The sequence below is a fragment of the Chenopodium quinoa genome, unplaced genomic scaffold (genome assembly GCF_001683475.1).
Source record: "Chenopodium quinoa cultivar QQ74 unplaced genomic scaffold, ASM168347v1, whole genome shotgun sequence".
Taxonomy (NCBI): Eukaryota; Viridiplantae; Streptophyta; class Magnoliopsida; order Caryophyllales; family Amaranthaceae; genus Chenopodium; species Chenopodium quinoa.
In genome coordinates this window covers 3,032,023-3,050,961 of record NW_018745063.1, presented here as the reverse complement: position 1 = coordinate 3,050,961, position 18,939 = coordinate 3,032,023, and the positions used below count along the sequence as shown (strand labels likewise).

Here is an 18,939-nt window from a genome sequence, read left to right as displayed (position 1 = left end):
GACAAAGCAATTAGAATCATCAATCAACTTAGACACCGAAATTAAATTGCAATTCAATTGCGGAACAAATAGAACATTTTGAAGAGTAATGCCATCCGCCAAGACAACATGACCCTCCTTAGTAGCCATGGCCTTAGCACCATCGGGAAGACCAACAGGACACGGGATAATAGGTGAGCATCGTGCAAAAAATTGTCATTGCCGGTAACATGATGGGATGCACCGGTGTCAATTATCCATGAGAATGATAGAGAATCACTAGCCATAGAATCCATAGAAGGGTCAAACACACCCAAGATAGAAGAGGCAGTAGTAGTAGTACTAGGAAGCCGAGGAAGGGCAGCAACAGTAGAGGTAGCAGCGGCCGCGGGGTGGGGTCGCGGGTTATCCCCGCGGCCTGGCAGAAGCTGCGAGGAAGAGGCAGCAGCCGCGGGACAGGGTCGCAGGTTATCCCCGCGGCCTGGCAGACGGTGCAACGCTGAAACAGAGGAAGGCAGCTTAACATCATAAGGCAGAGCATGAGCAGAAGGAGAATCGGCTACTGAGCAGCCGTGGTGGCCAAATTTGGCCAGCCACCAGTCAGGGAGGCCATGAACGAGAAAGCAATCATCGTAATCATGACCCGATCGATTACAATTGGTGCAATATAAGTGTGATTTGCGTCGGTGCTTAGGTAGGAACTTATCAGCGGATGCGGAAATAGAAGAAGACATCAAAGTATTGTCAATCACCATTGTAGATCAAGAAGAAGAAGTAGAGTAGTAGTATGAGAAGCAGCGCAAAAATCCGAACCACAGTCGAAGAAGGAAACCAGTAGAATTGGGGAAAAAACCCAAAAGTCGAATTAGAACCAGTAGAATTGGGGAAAAACCCAAAAGTCGAATTAGAACAGCAAGAAAATGTGTAGAAAGTGTTTGATTAGAAAAAAAATTCAGAAATTTGATTGTAGAGATTATGATAGAAATTAATTTAGGGAGTAGAATGATTTTGGCTCCAATACCATGTCACCAAAATAATTTCGCAGTTTTCATTAGAGTATGTCAAGTGTATATATACAACCTAGCAAACATAGCATAGGGCACATGAGATAGGCCCGATAACTATACACTATACACAATAATAGGCCCTAACAATTTACAATCACATTATAGTAAATTTGTAATCCCTTCATTTTTCTTAGTTCTACTTAGTTACTACGGAGTACTACAGTAGCTACAAAAACCAAGAAAAAGTAAATGCATGCATATGAGTACTTTTACTTAATTTAAAAATGAGAGCAATGGATATTAAGGGATTTATTAAATATAAATTGAGTCCAACAAAGTGGGATAGTAGATGATAAAACATGAATATATATATATATATATATATATATATATATATATAATATATATATATATATGTATATGTATATGTATATGTATATATATGTATGTATATATATATATATATATATATATATATATATATATATATATATATATTAAAAAAAAGGTAGTAGAGCTTAGCTAGGAAAACCGATGATAACAAAAAGCGAGTAGAACTTAGGTTAACGGAGGTAGTAAAACATTATGAATTAATATATTTTCTCCTTTCCATATTAATTGATACATTTCTTTTATCATTTTTGTCGTCATTACACGATTTTTTATTTTTTTTTATTTTTTTTTACGAGCATTACACAAGTTGTAAATAATTTATTTATAAAAAATTCCACGGATTATATTTCACCTTATTTGTAATCTTAAAAATTTGGTCATGTTTAATTCATCTTATTTTTACTCATTTTAGATCATTTCGGAAAAAATGTGTTCAGTTCGATCAGATAAAACAAGTTCTAATCATACTTTATCATCTTATGTGTTTTAATTAATCTCTATATATTATTTTAAAAAATTTATTTAAAGTAAATAATTTTAATTTTGTAATAAAAAATATTATGAACATTATTAATAATATACACATTATTACAAATCTTACAAGGCCCCAATAACACTATATTAATAATGTAAACATATTTCCTTATAGATTAGCTAGCGTACATAAACAGTTAAAGTGAACTAAAGCTAAGGCGTTATCAAAGTAGAGTTTGTGAATATTTTTACATAATTTAGGCCTCGTTCATTTCACCTTAATTATACTAAATTGAAATTATTTTTACTGAACTGAAATTATTGTTGCTAAACTTAGATTATTTTCACTGGAAAAAATTTAAATTGATTTTTGCTAAATTGAAACTATTTTTGCTGAAGTGAAATTAGTTTTACTGGTTTTCTATTATATTTTATCTTTGAAGTTACTAAATTTTACTGAAATAAACTTATTTTTGTTGAACTGTAATTAATTTTACTTAATATTATTTTTGTAAAGGTGAAGTGAACATAGTCTTAAATGGGAAAAGTGACTACTTTTGAAATACTTTGAAAAACCAAATTGAGAGGTATCTAACAAGATTCCACTCACTATGATTATTTTTATTATCACCAAATATAGGAAGGTGGATATAACAAATTGCATGCCACTCATGTGACCAAGTCAATACTGGATTACAAGGTTAAGGGTTGGAATCTGGCATAAGATGTGTTCTCACAAAAAAATAAAAATAAAAATAAAAATAAAAAAATAATTACTTTAAGATTTTTTTTTTTTCTTTTTACATGTGTAAAATAATTATAAGGTGATTTTAGAAAGAAAAAAAAAGTGCTTATATAAGAAATATATTTTTTCAAAATTTCCTATATATTAGTAGTAAACATACGTTTTCTATGCAACGAGTCCCACACTAAACTACCAAAACATACAATAATTTTGACTCTCACTATATATGTCTTTATCCTTCTTCACCTCCCCTAACAAGCTCCCGCTCCATCATGGATGCCGCTGCTCCGGTTTCGTGTTAAAGGTGGCTTCCATTTCGTCTTATAAACAGCCACATGTATCTCCATCCTCGCCACCGGATGACGTTCTTAAGCTCGTTTCAGCGGATTCGCTGAAATACGAGAGCGGGTTCCTAGGCGCAGTTCCTCATAGACGGTCGACATCGGACTCTTTGGCATCGTCGGCCATAGAGAATTTGGCGAGCATATTGACGTCTAGGGTGTACGACGTCGTGGTGGAGTCGCCATTGCAATTAGCCGAGCAACTTTCTCAGAAGCTAGGCACTTACGTTTGGTTCAAAAGAGAGGATGTACAATCGGTAAGTGTAACAAACTTTTTGTACTAATTTCTTAAAAAAAATTTAAAAAAAATAAATAATTTTTTTAAAAAATTTTTATTATTATTATTAATTTGAGTTTTATTAGGTGCTAATTTAGTAGATTATCATATCATTCATTATTTGTTCTACAAGATTGAATTCTACGTGAAAGGTCAAGAATGATGAGAAAGTTGTGCAATTTGTGCTATTATGTATTTCCTCCGTTACTAAATCTCATTACATCGATCATTTACCTTTTTGTACGGTTTTCATTGATCATGATTATCTAGTATTTTGCGTATATTAAAAATGGTACTTTGTAAAATTATACTCTAATATGTTGAAAATACATATATATTAAGAAGCTTCTAAGTAACAAAATCCAATTACTAAGTTATATCCTTTTTTATATAACAGTTCATGAGAATTAAGCATATTAGGGCCTGTTCTCTTCAGCTTATTTTCAGTTCAGTTTAGTTTCAATAAGTTCAATTCAATTCTTAATTTCCTTCTCTCATAATTATACAGTTTACAGTTTAGCTTTAATAAGTTCAATTCAGTTCAGCAATCAGAACATGCCCTTAGTGCATTAGACCCCAAAGATGTACGTACGTGGACCATCTAAACTTAAAATAATCTCCCAAGCATCATAAAAATAAAAACTAATACTTCTTCCATTCTTTTTTTATTGCATCATAGGAGTTGGGCACAAGATTTTTGGTGGTGGAAAAAAGAATGAGAGAGAAATGTAAAAATACAAGATTACCGTTGTGATGGTATACATAAACCAAAAAATCAAGTGTTAAAGTAAGGGTATATGTCTTTTCCTAAAATGAAAATGGTGCAATATTTGTGATACTTCTAAAAACAAGTAATGTAATGTTAAAAATTCTCTAGAAGGTCAACCAGCCGGCTTGGTTGTTGAGGAGATATTTCATTTTAAACAGAGGAAGTAATAAATCTCCCATATATGTTTATTATGATCTCTTTCCAAGCATAAGTCATGGAGACAAGCTAAATAATTGAATTTGAATTTACCATGACTAGCTAGTAAAACTCGTAAGGATGGTATGTTTTTTTTTTTTTCTTTTTTTTTTTTAAGACATGTTACTACATCTTTATAATAAGTGAGTTAAACTTTTGGAAATAAAAAGGTCGTATATATTACAAAGTATTATTAGCAAGTTAGTATGACATCAGCTGATTATTATCAAGTCAATATCAATCGTACTTAGAGTTTGAGGGATGTCCAAGCAAGCTTGCCTCGCACCATTAGTCCTCCTTTCTGGCCTGCACACCCATTTATTCCCTTTCAAATTTTAATTAACACCTACTTTAGGGCAAGTTTATAGCCAGGGCAAGACGCCAAGACTTAGTCGAGCCTCAAGTGATCGATGTAGTCTTGATTAAGACTCTTGCATTAATGTGGAGACTGATTGAATGAAGAGAGCCTACAGTTAGTATTGAAGAGGGTTTGACAAATGAAAACCATAATCAATACAAGCACTCTCCATGTGGGAATTAAAACGATTGATGCAATAAAAATAAATTTGTCTAATCATATAACTAATATATAAATCTAAACTTTTAGCTAGATCATGAGACAACGACATTTGACGTTTTAATTTTTCGCTAAGTGTCACGCCACGTTGGATAAATTTAGATAGATTATGATAATAAAGTTGGTTTAAAATTCCTTTTCAATTAAATTTGAATAGAATTTTAGGATAAAATTTTTAGTTTAGAGTTTAATTTTCGATAAAATACCAATAATTTATACGTATAAATTGAATTATAATTTTATTAAAAAATATATATTAGATTTTAACTCTCAATAATAATCATATACATTCAATTTTTATATAGAATATTTTTTTTATAGCGAAGGGAATAGTTCAAAATGTATAACATCCATTTATAATATATTCTAATTGATTATAACAATATACTTCACAATTAGACCTGTCGGTTGGGTCGGGTCACAAGTCATTTCGGTTCGGGTCATTTCAGGTGACAAATCAAGATATGTTCAACCCAAAGTTTTGGATTCGGTCAACCCAACGGGTTTAGAATAATTTTTTATTTAATATATTTTTGGCTAATTTTTAAAAAAAAAATCATATATTTCATGCTTATATATTTTGTTTTTTATATGTGTTTAATCAAACATTTTCACCAATATTATTAGTCATTACATACCTACCACATAGTTTAAATCGTTATAAAAGCACATCAATTTCTAACTAATTTTATATCAATGATATATTTTAAAATTTGACATATAAATTAAAAAATTCTTAGAATTCAATAAACAATCTGGACATTGTAAGGGCACAAAACTAGTTATTGTATAAAGTTTTCATCATCTCATCATCGACTTGCATCAATATAATCTATATCTATACTATATATTAAAAGGCGTTCCTAATCAAGGATACACGCCACGTGTCACCCCTCTTTTCCACTAAGCAGATGCCATATCACTAAGGAGAATTGATACATGTCAATTAAAAAATGTTTATATCATGGGTAGAACTCGGGTCATTAGAAAATAAATAAGAAGGCATACCATCTTTGCTATCTAACACTTTTGTTTATTTATTTTTCTTAAATATACTTAATGTATGGCACGAGTTTTTTTTTTTTTTTTTTTTGTGTAAATTATTTTCTTCAACTAAATCTATAATAAAAGTATTTAAGATTATATTTTTCAAAAAAAAAGTATTTAAGATTAGTATAATACATGAAAACTATAATACAAAGCAGAGAATATTTAACGTATAGACCTGGGGCATTGCCCGGGCTATACACTAGTTACTCTATCACCAGGGGCGGATCTTCATTGACGCGGGTCGGGGCCCGGCCCCCCTTAATTTTTCTATGTTATTGGTAAAAAGTAATATAATGTTTAATAATTACAATTAAAAAGTTATGACATAGTGGTTAAATATTGTTATTTTTTAACAAAAGGTTGGAGGATCGAACCTTGACCCCCCAAACTTTTTGGCCCAAGATCCGCCGTTGTTTATCATAACGGTACAAAGTTGTAGGAGGTTGAGTTAGATGTGTCAAAACTTAAAATTATATGCAGGTGGGATTTGTTAAGGTGATGGGTTGTCAGTTTGTCACCAATCATCATCAATTTGATCTTTAATTTTTATTATTTCGTATATGAATACGTAAGTAGTGTTAAAAATTATACTGTAATAAAATTGATATGAATTTATTTACGGTAAATACAAGTTTATCTACCAGATAAACGAGTTTTTATTAATCTGGTGGCATTTCTGCAAATATGTTAGAAAGGAAATTTTGTCAGAAAAAACCATTTATAACAACCTTTTTGTTGGAAAAATCGTAACAAAAAATTTTTGGCACAAAGAAACCAGATTGTAAGATTTTTTTGTTGAAGACAACCAAAAACTCTAATTACCCTAATTATCCTCTAATTTTCCCTGATTAACCTTTAACTCTCAATTAATTAATTATATTAATTAAAAAAACATAAAACAACCTACCCCACCTCAGCCACCCTCCTCCTGCAGCAGTCGCGGCGGTCAGAATCGGCGCTGCTGACAGGCTAAAGTCGTATCACCTAATCAAAAGTATTACCTAAATCCTCTAACTAAAGTAGATAGGGAAGTAGGGTCGAATCCACAGGGAAACTGACCTTTCTATTCCTAATTAATTAATATAAATCTAGATTATCAAGTAACCAAAATTTTTGTTATTTAAAGGAACTATACTACGAAGAATAAAAGTAGGGAGAAATAAAAGTAGGATGAAATCAATAAATAAAAGACCTAGGCATAGGTTCACCAATAAATAATATTTCAGGGTAAAACATAATAATCAATCATGAATGTATCAATTAATCAGATCATAAAGGGCTTTCGCTACGTATTACAGTCACAAAGTTAATTTATCGGTATTAAATCTCATCTCTCGAATCTCGACTTAACCATTTATAAATTAAATTGTCTATTGAAACTAGGCCTTAATATTAATTCTCATCTCTCGAATCTCTAATCAATATTGCGTAACTCATACAATTAAACTAGCACTAATCTAATTGCATAGTATTAAATAAATCAATAGGAAATTAATCAACCATCGACAATTAACAATAATAAATTACCCCTTCATATTATTCATGGATCCCCACAACCCTAGAATAAAACTAGTCGTGCATAATTAAAACTAAACTAATCAAAGCGATTAAATTAAACATAATAAGAACAAGAATATTGAAAACTAATATTACAGCTAAAATATCAAAATTAGAGCAAGTAGTAATAATTAAACGAGAGTGGAACAAAACTGTAATACAGAGTAATAATGAAAAAACCTAGCGGACATAAGTTCTAAGATATTGAATAAAAGCTAATTCAAAGTTGCAGCAAACTAAAACTCAAAAAAGTACTCTAAGAGCACCCACAATGGTGGGGAGCACCCTCCCCACAACTCTCTCTCAGCTACCTCACCATTGTAGGAGGTGACTCATGAGTAACCCATAGGTTGGGATGCTCTTTCTGGCAGGTCACCTGACGCCTCGGCCCACGTGAAGCTCAGCTCATCTTTTCAATTTTTTTTTTTGCCATATTGTGAATTAAAACAGTACTAATAAATCATGGTGGGGTATTGATAAAAGTATGAGAGAAAGTAGTGGAGTTACTCACCATTGTAGGAAAAATAAGAGAGTGACTTAAGAGAGTGACTCAAGATAGTGAAATATGATGTGGAGGTAGAAAAGTAGGGAAGAGAAAGTAGCGAGCCACCCCACCATTGTGGGTGCTCTAATGGGAAACATCCACTAAAATCAAATCTAGGGAAAAACAATGAATACAAAAAGCTGCGGAAAATTAAAAAATAAAAGTCTATAGGAAATTCATCTAACCTCCTCTAATCCTATGTACTCCACCCTTTTATAACAATACCCACCGACATAACAACCATCAAGTGGGCTTTAATAACATAGCCCACTATGATTCACCAAAATATCAGCGTATACGATCGGGCCAGCTACTGCCCGACCGGGCCCGTCAATCATAGCAGCGAGCTGGACTTCTCTTGTGGGACTTGGGCTTTGAGTTGGATCTTGTTAACTTGAGCCCAATTTCTCAATGACCTTGGATCGTAATTTCTTGGGGAACGTTGGACCTCAATCACTAAAATTGAGCCCTTATTCACCGAACTAAATTTATTTACCACGGCCTTGAGCTTTAAATATACGGTCATAAAAATACGATCCCTCTCCAATATCTTCATAGTGGTTTAATAAGCTCGGGAATCGTCATAAATCTGCAGATTTCTACAAAATAATACCAACTCTACAAAAACACTAGAAAACGTATATTAGTAATAAAAATAGCTCTGCAGAGCTCAAATTAACACAAATATGACCGTCGGACGAGGAATAAATATATATATAAAATAGACTTATCAAATTCCCCCAAGCCAAACCTTTGCTTGTCCCTAAGCAAAGCAATGAATAAATAAATCAATACTTCACCCCCAAAATAATTTAAATCAATAAATACGATTCAAGGTAAATCTGACAAACATGGATCAAAGTCAACCAATCAAATCCATCTAACTACCAATCTTCCCTAACAATTGTCAAATAGAGCAAACCACAAGAGCATATAGAATTCAAGACTAGTGCTTACACACTCGACTCGATCTCATTTATGTGGCGAGTAAAAGATGTACTCGATCGCTCTCCAACCAACCCCTTTTATGTGAACAATGCCCTCCCAACTCACGCACTCGTGTGTTTAAAAAGACATACACTCAACCTAATAGTCAACTCGGAATATGTCAAGTCATAACTTGCATTGATAAGCAACACTTTCACATTTACATAACTCTATGCACAAGGTCGGAAGGTCTTTAAAGCTTGTAATGTAAGGCTAGGGTAAAGGGTAGGATATATTTGGGAATATGTGAGAGAAAAGCTATGCTTAAAGGGAGCCAAATCCTAATAAAACCCATGATCAAAATAAATAATGACCAATTATCTCCAACATACTCAACTCCAACAAAAATCCACCAAAAATAACTCCAAACAAATCAAACAATCCCAACACTTATAAATTTCACTCATAAAGATATAATAATGTAACACTTGAGCGAATAACAAACTTTAACTCTTCAAACTTGATTTTATTTCATGGAGACTCTATTTTTTTATTTCTTTCTTTTGATCAACCTTCAATTAGAACACTTGAACATTAAACATTTTTTTTCTTTTTGCTCATTTTTTTCTTTTGAAGTTCACTTTCTTTTTTTTTTTTCTTCATCTTCTTCTTTTCTTTTTTTTTCATCACACTTTTATTTTTCAAGAATATTCAACTTTTAAAGTCATCAAAACAAAAATATGATCAAGAACAAATTACTTCTCAAAACCCACCCAAATTGTGCAAATAATGTGCACACTACAAACTCCCTCACCTCACTCACTGTAGGGAATAAATTCAAGCGTTAATCCCCTAACTTGAACCCCACTGTGATCATACACTAAAGTTAGTGGCGTCAAAAAGAGAAGAACATAGAGCAAAAGAGTCGCCAACAAGTTTTAGGAACTTGTAAACCGTTCACAGGGTGAAGGTTACACCCCTTAACGATCCAAGAGATCGTCAACTCCATAAGGTCTAGAACCAAATAAGGGTTCGAGGATGAAGGTACAAATCCAACCTAAAAGAGATTGAACCTGCCCTAATAATAGGCCTCTACTTTATTCTGATCGTATTCATGTGCGCTTTTTAATTAACATGCAATCAATAGGATTAACCCTAAACCTGTTTATCTATGTTGGTTGAATTTTAATGCACAAATAAAACTATTATTGGCGATCACTTGAAATTATAATCATATCAACCCTAAACAAGATTATTAATTATCTTATTAAGCGTGATTACAAGTACCAATTCCCTTTAAACATGCATAAAAAGGTGATCAAGCAATAACAATAAATATATCAAGCAACATAATCATAATAAAAAATAATAATCATCATAATAATAATTATAATCATAAATATAACATAATAATGTTAAAGCATAATAATAGCAAGATCCTAGGCATGATACTAACAAGATTAATAACAAACCCTAGCATGTCACTAAACAATAAAGATCAAATCTTTAACCCTAACATGATACTAACAATCATAAGTATTAGGAAGAACATAGGAAGCACCGCAGGAATCATAATAAGCATATTTGATATTATAACTCTTTCCCAAAACATAATACTAGGAATATCATAATAACAATATAAACATGATTTCTACATCATAACATCAATAAAAACCATTAAAGCACTTACTTTGATGCCTCGTACCTCTTTCTAATAACAAAATACACGCGTTAGTAACTTCAAGGAAAATAATAAACAAAACAATTAAATTAAATAATTCAAATAGAGATTTGGGACCAAACCCTCAGAAATTAAACCTTTCACGTCTAGGGCAAAGGCAACTTCGAATATGGTTAGGTGTTTCTAGATCTAATGAATGCGAAATTTTGTATGTGAAAAACAAATTTAGAGAAAGAAAGAGAAAGATGAATGAATGAATTAATGATTAGAAGAGAATGAGAATTGAAAACTGATTGTAGGTGAATATAGATGAATGTTGATGAGAATTGGTGAATGATTAAGAGAGAATTAGAAAATTAATGATTGCGAATGAAAACTGATTGTAGGTGAATGAAAACGGAGTTTTTAATAAGTTATTTATAGAGAAATCAGCCAAAAAGATAAAATATCAAAACAGAGCACTTGGCGCACGCAAAACGAGATTGACGCACGCAAAACAGAGCTGGCGCCAGCACCAGCTTATTGGCGCCAGGCCTGGAGTCAGGCGCCAGGCCTGTTTTTGACGCGTTTTCAAAAATCAGATAAGTTTGCCGTACTGGAGAATAAAATCATATCTTTTCCTCGAAAATGCTCTTTGATTTTAATTAAAACTCTGAAAAGTCAACAAAAGTCAATTTATCAATGCTAATTGAATTAGGAATGAAAAGAACCTTCTAGAAGAACTAGAAGACCAAAACCATTCCTAATTGCATTAGGAATGATAAATCATATTAGGCCCTCCCCTAGATCATTGGGCCGTACATAAGGCTCAAACCGGGCCCAGTTTAGTAAATTGGTCATAACTTCCTCAATATTCATCGGAATTGGGCTTATAATATATCGTTGGAAAGCTCTTTGCAAGCCTCATCCAACTACACTACTATTGGACCCATATAATGGACCAACCAAACTGGATTGGCTGTTTTCTTAAAATAATTTTTCAAAAACAGAGAGAAGAGAAAAGAAATTAAAACTATCCGCAACACTAGCCTTTCCACACTTTCACTTCATTCGATTATGATTCGACGCGAAAGGTTCTCATCACTGGGTTTGGTTTTGGGGAGACACAAATGGGTGTCTACACTCACTATTAGCTCCCCCAAGCCAAGCTTGGGACTAGTAACCAATGGAGCAAATATGGCTTGTAATGTGGCTATAAACAACAAAAATGGCACAAGCAACAACATGGGTAGCAAGAAGGGAACAAATGTATCTAATATCATCTGAAGGCTACCTAAAATAATGAACGCCTTCGTCCTCCACATGTGCATAATAATGAGCCATGAAACACTACTTATAGTTGCAAACCAATACTCAAATTCATTGACATACCAGGGACTAACACACATTCCTAACCAAATCAACTAGTCAAGCACTATATTCACAAGTAGTTGGACAAAATTGACGCATGTTATGGTTCCAAGGCAATCAAATATCAAATCATGATCAACTAATCCTCAATATTTATCATCAATAATCAAGAATCAAAATAATTTCGAAAATTTCATCAAGGGGCACAGAGAAGCATGATTCATTATTCATTGGAACGTATTTTTGGATTTTTTTATTTTTAATTTTTTTGTATTTTTCTCATATAAGAAAGCAGTAAAACTATACTAGAAAGCAATAAATATATACTAAGAAAGCATTAAAATCTCACACCAAAGAAAATAAAAATAAAGGGAAAGAAAGAGTACCTATATATACAAGAAATCCCCCCCAAGCTAAATCGGACAATGTCCTCATTGGCTCAAAGGGAAGCTAGTAATCCAAGTCATCATCAAACTCGTATCCACCACCATCCCAAACATTGCAATGCATCACCTTGGTACAATTTTGGACAAAATAGAAACAAAGTGTTAGTAAGAGAAGAGGCAAAACGAGTCAGGTTCACTATTTTGCTCATAACTTTTTTTATACAAATGATAATGAAGTGATTCTAATTGCATTGGAAAGTAGACTTGAAGATTCTGTTATGCTTCCGAAGCCTAGACCCACCTTTCACCTTGGCTTGGCTACAGGTTCAAATCCATCCTTTTTTTTCTGCTTTCTTATCTTCCTTTCTTCGAACCTTTTGGTATGTATTGTCCCCTAACTATAGATCAGATCCACCGGACGAGAAACTCAATTCCGCACTGCTGCTGAGTCGTCGGACTTATCCAAAAAGGGATTTTTAGAATTTCTTTAGATTGCGTTGAGGGAAATCTACCAAAGCTAGGCAGATAGATAGACTCCTTTCCCGCTGCTAAGAGAGAGCAAGAAACAAAATCAAATGATTGTTTTTTAACCAGCGCTCTCTTTTGAGTATGCAGATACTAAGAATCCTCTCACTACCAACCAGCAGACATCATCTGGCTGGGTCTTGCCGGTATCAACAACGAAAAAAAAACAAAATAGAAACAGCAACTAACTATGGCTCTTGGCCCAGACAACGTCCCATAGCGAAGATGCGGGCAAAATGCCTCGATGCGCTGCTATTTCTAATGATAAGTCACACGCAAAATTTAGTTAAGAAACGCAAAAGTTATGGCTGTTTGAAGTTGCCCAGTTTTGTTGCCGCGGTCTCGCGCCCGATCGGGCGAGCGTGGCCCGACCAGGCCCGCCTCCAAGGTACGGTCAGGTGGCTCTTTACGACTTGCTGTACGAAATTTCTTTTTGCACTCGATTTTCTTCGATTTTTCCTTGATTGAGCAAATATCACTCGATCGAGTTGGACTTTAACTACGGGCTCAATTACATTTTGGTTCTCTTCCTCCACTCGCTCATCTTCAAACCCAAGCCCTACACAATTTAGAGCTCTTAAGCATCGACTTCATCTTTCCATGTATTAGTTTCTCCCGCGGAAGATGCAACACAAGATACCGCCTCCAAGGGATCTCTAACGAGAGCTTAGGGCTTATTAAAAAAATTATTTACATCAACCACACCAATACTATAACCTTTTTCCTCTAACATGAGGCTTTTAGGGGACATTATTTAAATTAAAAGTGATATTATCATCCCCTACACATAATGTAAGTTTACCACTTTTCACATCTATTATTGCCCCTGCAGTATGAAGAAATGGTCTACCCAAAATAATCGGAATTTGCAAATCTTCCTTCATATCAAGAACAACAAAATCAACAGGTATATAAAATTTACCTACTCTAACAGGAACATCCTCTAAAATATATACCTAAAGGGTATTTAACATAACGGTCGGCCATTTGCAGAGTAATATTAGTAGTTTTTAATTTACCCATATTTAATTTAGAGCTCACAAATAATGGCATAACACTTACACTAGCACCCAAATCACATAAAGCTTTATCAATCATCAGATTACCAATAAGACATGGAATAGACAAACTACCCGGATCTTTTAGTTTAGGTGGAGATTTATTCTGTAATATAGCACTACATTCTGTGGTAAAAGCAACTGTCTCTACCTCACTAATAGATCTTTTTCTAGTCAAAATTTCTTTCATAAATTTAGAATATGCAGGAACTTGAATAACTAAATCTGTGAAAGGAACCATTACCTGCAAATTCTTCACAACCTCCAGAAACTTACCAAATTGCGTATCCAACTTACTCTTTAAATGTCTATTAGGGAATGGAAGTTTAATAGCTGGACCTTGCACATCTCCACTCTTATCCTGGGGTTTACCCTGCAAAGAATTATCAGAATTATTAGTACTTCCTGTAGCTCTACAGGGCTAGTAACAACATCATTTGGTATAACAGAATTAGGATTAGCAATTTTTGTTATAACAGGTTCATCATCTTTGGGCATAGGAGGCCCATCATAGTGTGAACCACTCCTTAGGGTAATTGCATTCGCATATTCTGTAGGTTGTACTGGCTGTGATGATAGGGCTCCCTGTTGGCAAGTTTGCATAGTTGAGGAAAGTTGCGCAATCTGAGTATCTATCATTTTATTATGTGCTATCAATGAGTCAATTTGCGCATCTCTACTCTGCATCTGCTTCTGCATAGTAGCTAACATCGTTTTGATTTCTGATAGGTCAGAATCAAATGGAGGAGTAACAACCTGTTGTGGTCTCTGATGTGGAGGTTGGTAGTACCTCTGTTGTGGTTGTTGTACCTGTGGTGGGGGGTTAGGCACATTCGTACTATTGTACGACATATTTTGGTTAATTTTCAACCCTGCATTGTAGGTGTTAGAGTATGGACTAATTTGCTTATATGCCTGAAAAGCATTAACCATTTCAAGTGAACTCCTACCATTCTGCGCCCAATGACCTACAAGACCACAATTTTCACAAAATATTACAGGGTTAGTACCAATAGCAAAAACATTAGCAACGGAAGATGAATTAGAATTATTAATATTGTCTAATTCCTGGCTAATCCCCAGGATCCAAGATTAGGGAACCCTAGAAGGACTTAGACCTACCGGTAACCGGCTTTGCGGGCCCATTTTGGTCCACACATGGCTCATCAGTTTTCCAAGCTTTTAGGGCAGGTAAGACTTGATCTGAATCGTAGTTCAGATTCCAGTTCCATCTATATCCAATCCCAACGAGAATAGAAGCGAGTCGCTTTGAAATAGCTTAACTGTCGCAATTAGCTTCCCTGACTTGCTTTGCTAGCTTCTACTTCTGCTGTCTTCACCCGGTTCTTTGGGAAAGTGGTGAACTGCAATTCTTTCTACCTCTAGAGGTATAATGACGGATCGAGGGTCTTTTCAGATGATCAGCCACACTGGGACTCTCCTGCAGCTGAAGAAATGAGGCACCTGCTGCCTGTTACGCTTTTTCGGGGGCTAGAGGAAATGTGTCTCAGGTCCATCAAGAAGTCAATTGTGCTTGCAAAAAATATATAGAATCGACTTGATGTTTTCCCTTATTTGCAAATCCTCTGGGATTCCCATATTGGGAATTATGAATAGCCATCTCTTCGACAACATTGCTCGATATATTCACATCCAAATTCATAAATCTTCCGTTAGCTGCAGAGTCCAAAATCATTCTTGAATTATATCCAAGCCCATTGTAGAAAGCTTGGATTATCTTCCACTGTTCTAGTTTATGATGAGGACATTCTCTCTGCAAATCCTTAAATCTTTCCCAAGCTTCATATAAAGATTCATCCGCTTCTTAGGAAAAATTTAGGATTGAACTCCTTAACAAAGTTGTCCTCTCTGCAGGGTAATATTTATTATAGAAATTCAAAACAAGAGTATCCTAGTCAGTAATACCAAGTGCAGTTCTATTCAATCCATTATACCATAATTTAGCTTTACCACACAAAGAAAAATGAAAAAGAATCTCCCTGATTTGGTCTTGTGTGATCCCAGCTTGCCTAATGGTGTTGCAATATTGATAGAAATCTGCAATATGAAGATTTGGGTCTTCACTCTTAGCTCCGCTAAATTGCTTTCTTTCAATCATAGTAATAAACTGGGGTTTGATCTCGAATTGTACTCCATCGAGATTTGGTGTAGGAGAAAGATGTGGAAAATCCGTCAGGGACGACTGCGAATAATCGCTAAGCTTGCAAAGTGGAGGTGGTGGCGGTGGATTCATGCTTGATTCCTAATCTGTACTAAACAAACAAATATGAGAAACTATCTCAAAGAACTTGCGTTCTCTGAGACGAGAAAAAAAAATAAAAAATAAAAAAAATAAAAATAATAATAATAATCTAGACTACAAAAATAATCAGAAATAAAAATAAAACCGTTTCCCCGGCAACGGCGCCAAATTTTGATAGGCTAAAGTCGTATCACCTAATCAAAAGTATTACCTAAGTCCTCTAACTAAAGTGGATAGGGAAGTAGGGTCGAATCCACAAGAAAACTGGTCTTTCTATTCCTAATTAATTAATATAAATCTAGATTATCAAGTAACCAAAATTGTTGTTATTTAAAGTAACTATACTACGAAGAATAAAAGTAGGGAGAAATAAAAGTAGGATGAAATCAATAAATAAAAGACCTAGGCATAGGTTCACCAATAAATAATATTTCAGGGTAAAACATAATAATCAATCATGAATGTATCAATTAATCAGATCATAAAGGGCTTTCGCTACGTATTACAGTCACAGAGTTAATTTATCGGTATTCTCATCTCTCGAATCTCGACTTAACCATTTATAAATTAAATTGCCTATTAAAACTAGGCCTTAATATTAATTCTCATCTCTCGAATCTCTAATCAATATTGCGTAACTCATACAATTAAACCAACACTAATCTAATTGCATAGTATTAAATAAATCAATAGGAAATTAATCAACCATCGACAATTAACAATAATAAATTACCCCTTCATATTATTCATGGATCCCCACAACCCTAGAATAAAACTACTCGTGCATAATTAAAACTAAACTAATCAAAGCGATTAAATTAAGCATAATAAGAACAAGAATATTGAAAACTAATATTACAGCTAAAATATCAAAATTAGAGCAAGTAGTAATAATTAAACGAGAGTGGAACAAAACTGTAATACAGAGTAATAATGAAAAAAACTAGTGGACATAAGTTCTAAGATATTGAATAAAAGCTAATTAAAAGTTGCAGCAAACTAAAACTCAAAAGAGTACAATCAGTGGTTCCTGCATGCGCCGGTACGTGCATTGCACAGCCGTTTTGCATGAAAGAACATAATATAGAAAAGTGAAGAACATATAACTATAATGAAAATAACATACTATTAAAATGTAATGAACATATACCCTTCAGTAAAAAAAATATATTTACACCAAAAAAAAGTGAAAATAACATATATTCATGTTCTTTGATTATCTATATAATGTGCTTTTATTTGTGACATAATGCTCATTGCTTATTGTTAAATGTTCTTTGAATTTTGTCTCCAAATTATAGTGGGTATATATAAATAATATTCATTATATAATATTATCATGTTCTTTATTAATATTACATATGTTCTTTAGATTATAAAAAAAAAAAAACATAAAGTTGGATGTTCTTTACAAAACAGCTATATGTTTTTTATAAAATAGTTGTATGTTATTTATAAAACATACACATGTTCATTCCACGTTTTTGTCTATACCAAGCATGATACAGTCGCTTGTACCTTAAAATTTTCAAAAAAGTACTCTAATGGAAAACATCCACTAAAATCGAATCTAGGGAAAAACAATGAATCCAAAAAGCTGCGGAAAATTAAAAACTAAAAGTCTAAAGGAAATTCATCTAACCTCCTCTAATCCTATGTACTCCACCCTTTTATAACAATACCCACCGACATCTTTGTCAAAAAAAATACCCACCGACATAACAACCATCAAGTGGGCTTTAATAACATAGCCCACTATGATTCACCAAAATATCAGCGTATACGATCGGGCCAGCTACTGCCCGAACGGGCCCGTCAATCATAGCAGCGAGCTGGACTTCTCTTGTTGGACTTGGGCTTTGAGTTGGATCTTGTTAACTTAAGCCCAATTTCTCAATGACCTTGGTTCGTAATTTATTGGGGAACATTGGACCTCAATCACTAAAATCGAGCCCTTATTCACCGAACTAAATTTATTTAGCACGGTCTTGAGCTTTAAATATACGGTCATAAAAATACGATCCCTCTCCAATATCTTCATAGTGGTTTAATAAGCTCGGAAATCGTCATAAATCTGCAGATTTCTACAAAATAATACCAACTCTACAAAAACCACTAGAAAACGTATATTAGAAATAAAAATAGCTCCACAGAGTTCAAATTAACACAAATATGACCGTGGGATGGGGAATAATATATATATATATATATATATATATATATATATATATATATATATATATATATATAATAGACTTATCAGCTGCCCCTACCACTTGTCGTCTACCTCCTCCTTCCCTTACCCCGCGCTGGCACCGATGCCGCCCCTACCCCGGTTCACCAGGACGTTTCACCTTCCAAAAGAAATCATCGCAAATTTCGCCGGCAAGTTATCAAAACAAATCGCACAAATTTCGAACCCTTTGAATCTCAATTTCGGAAGAGATTTATGCAATTCTAATAAATGCCCAAAATCCTAGATGACGAATCCCCATTCTTGAAATGGGTCGTCGCTGTTGATTGCGGGGGTGATGGTGGCTACTCTATTAGGTAGAATTTTTGGGTTAGTGTTTAGGAGGGTAGTCGCGCCGAGGGTAAATGGGAAAGGGGGGTCGGTTCGGCGGTGGAGGTTGGTTGGCGGGGGTGGGGGTTCTACGCGGAGGTTGGGGATGGGAGAGGGGGTTGTTGATATAGGAGGGGGAGAAGGAGAGGGTGGCTCGGCTGATGGTGGTGGTGAGGAGTGGGTTTTGTTTTTTCTTTTTTTTTTTATTTATAAATTAAATTAATTAGTGAGAATTATGAATAATTTGAAGTATTGAGGGGAGATTAGAGGTTAATTGA

General features: G+C 34.0%; 1 protein-coding gene across 1 annotated transcript in view; it reads left to right on the top strand.

The window, feature by feature from the left end:
- The first annotated feature begins 2,720 nt into the window (after window positions 1-2,720).
- Window positions 2,721-18,939, top strand: part of LOC110709274 (threonine dehydratase biosynthetic, chloroplastic-like) — a 34,619-nt gene continuing 18,400 nt past the window's right edge. The window contains exon 1 of the mRNA XM_021887490.1: window positions 2,721-3,196. Coding sequence (XP_021743182.1) covers window positions 2,825-3,196 — 372 coding nt within the window. The 5' untranslated portion in view covers window positions 2,721-2,824. The remainder of the gene's footprint in view (window positions 3,197-18,939) is intronic.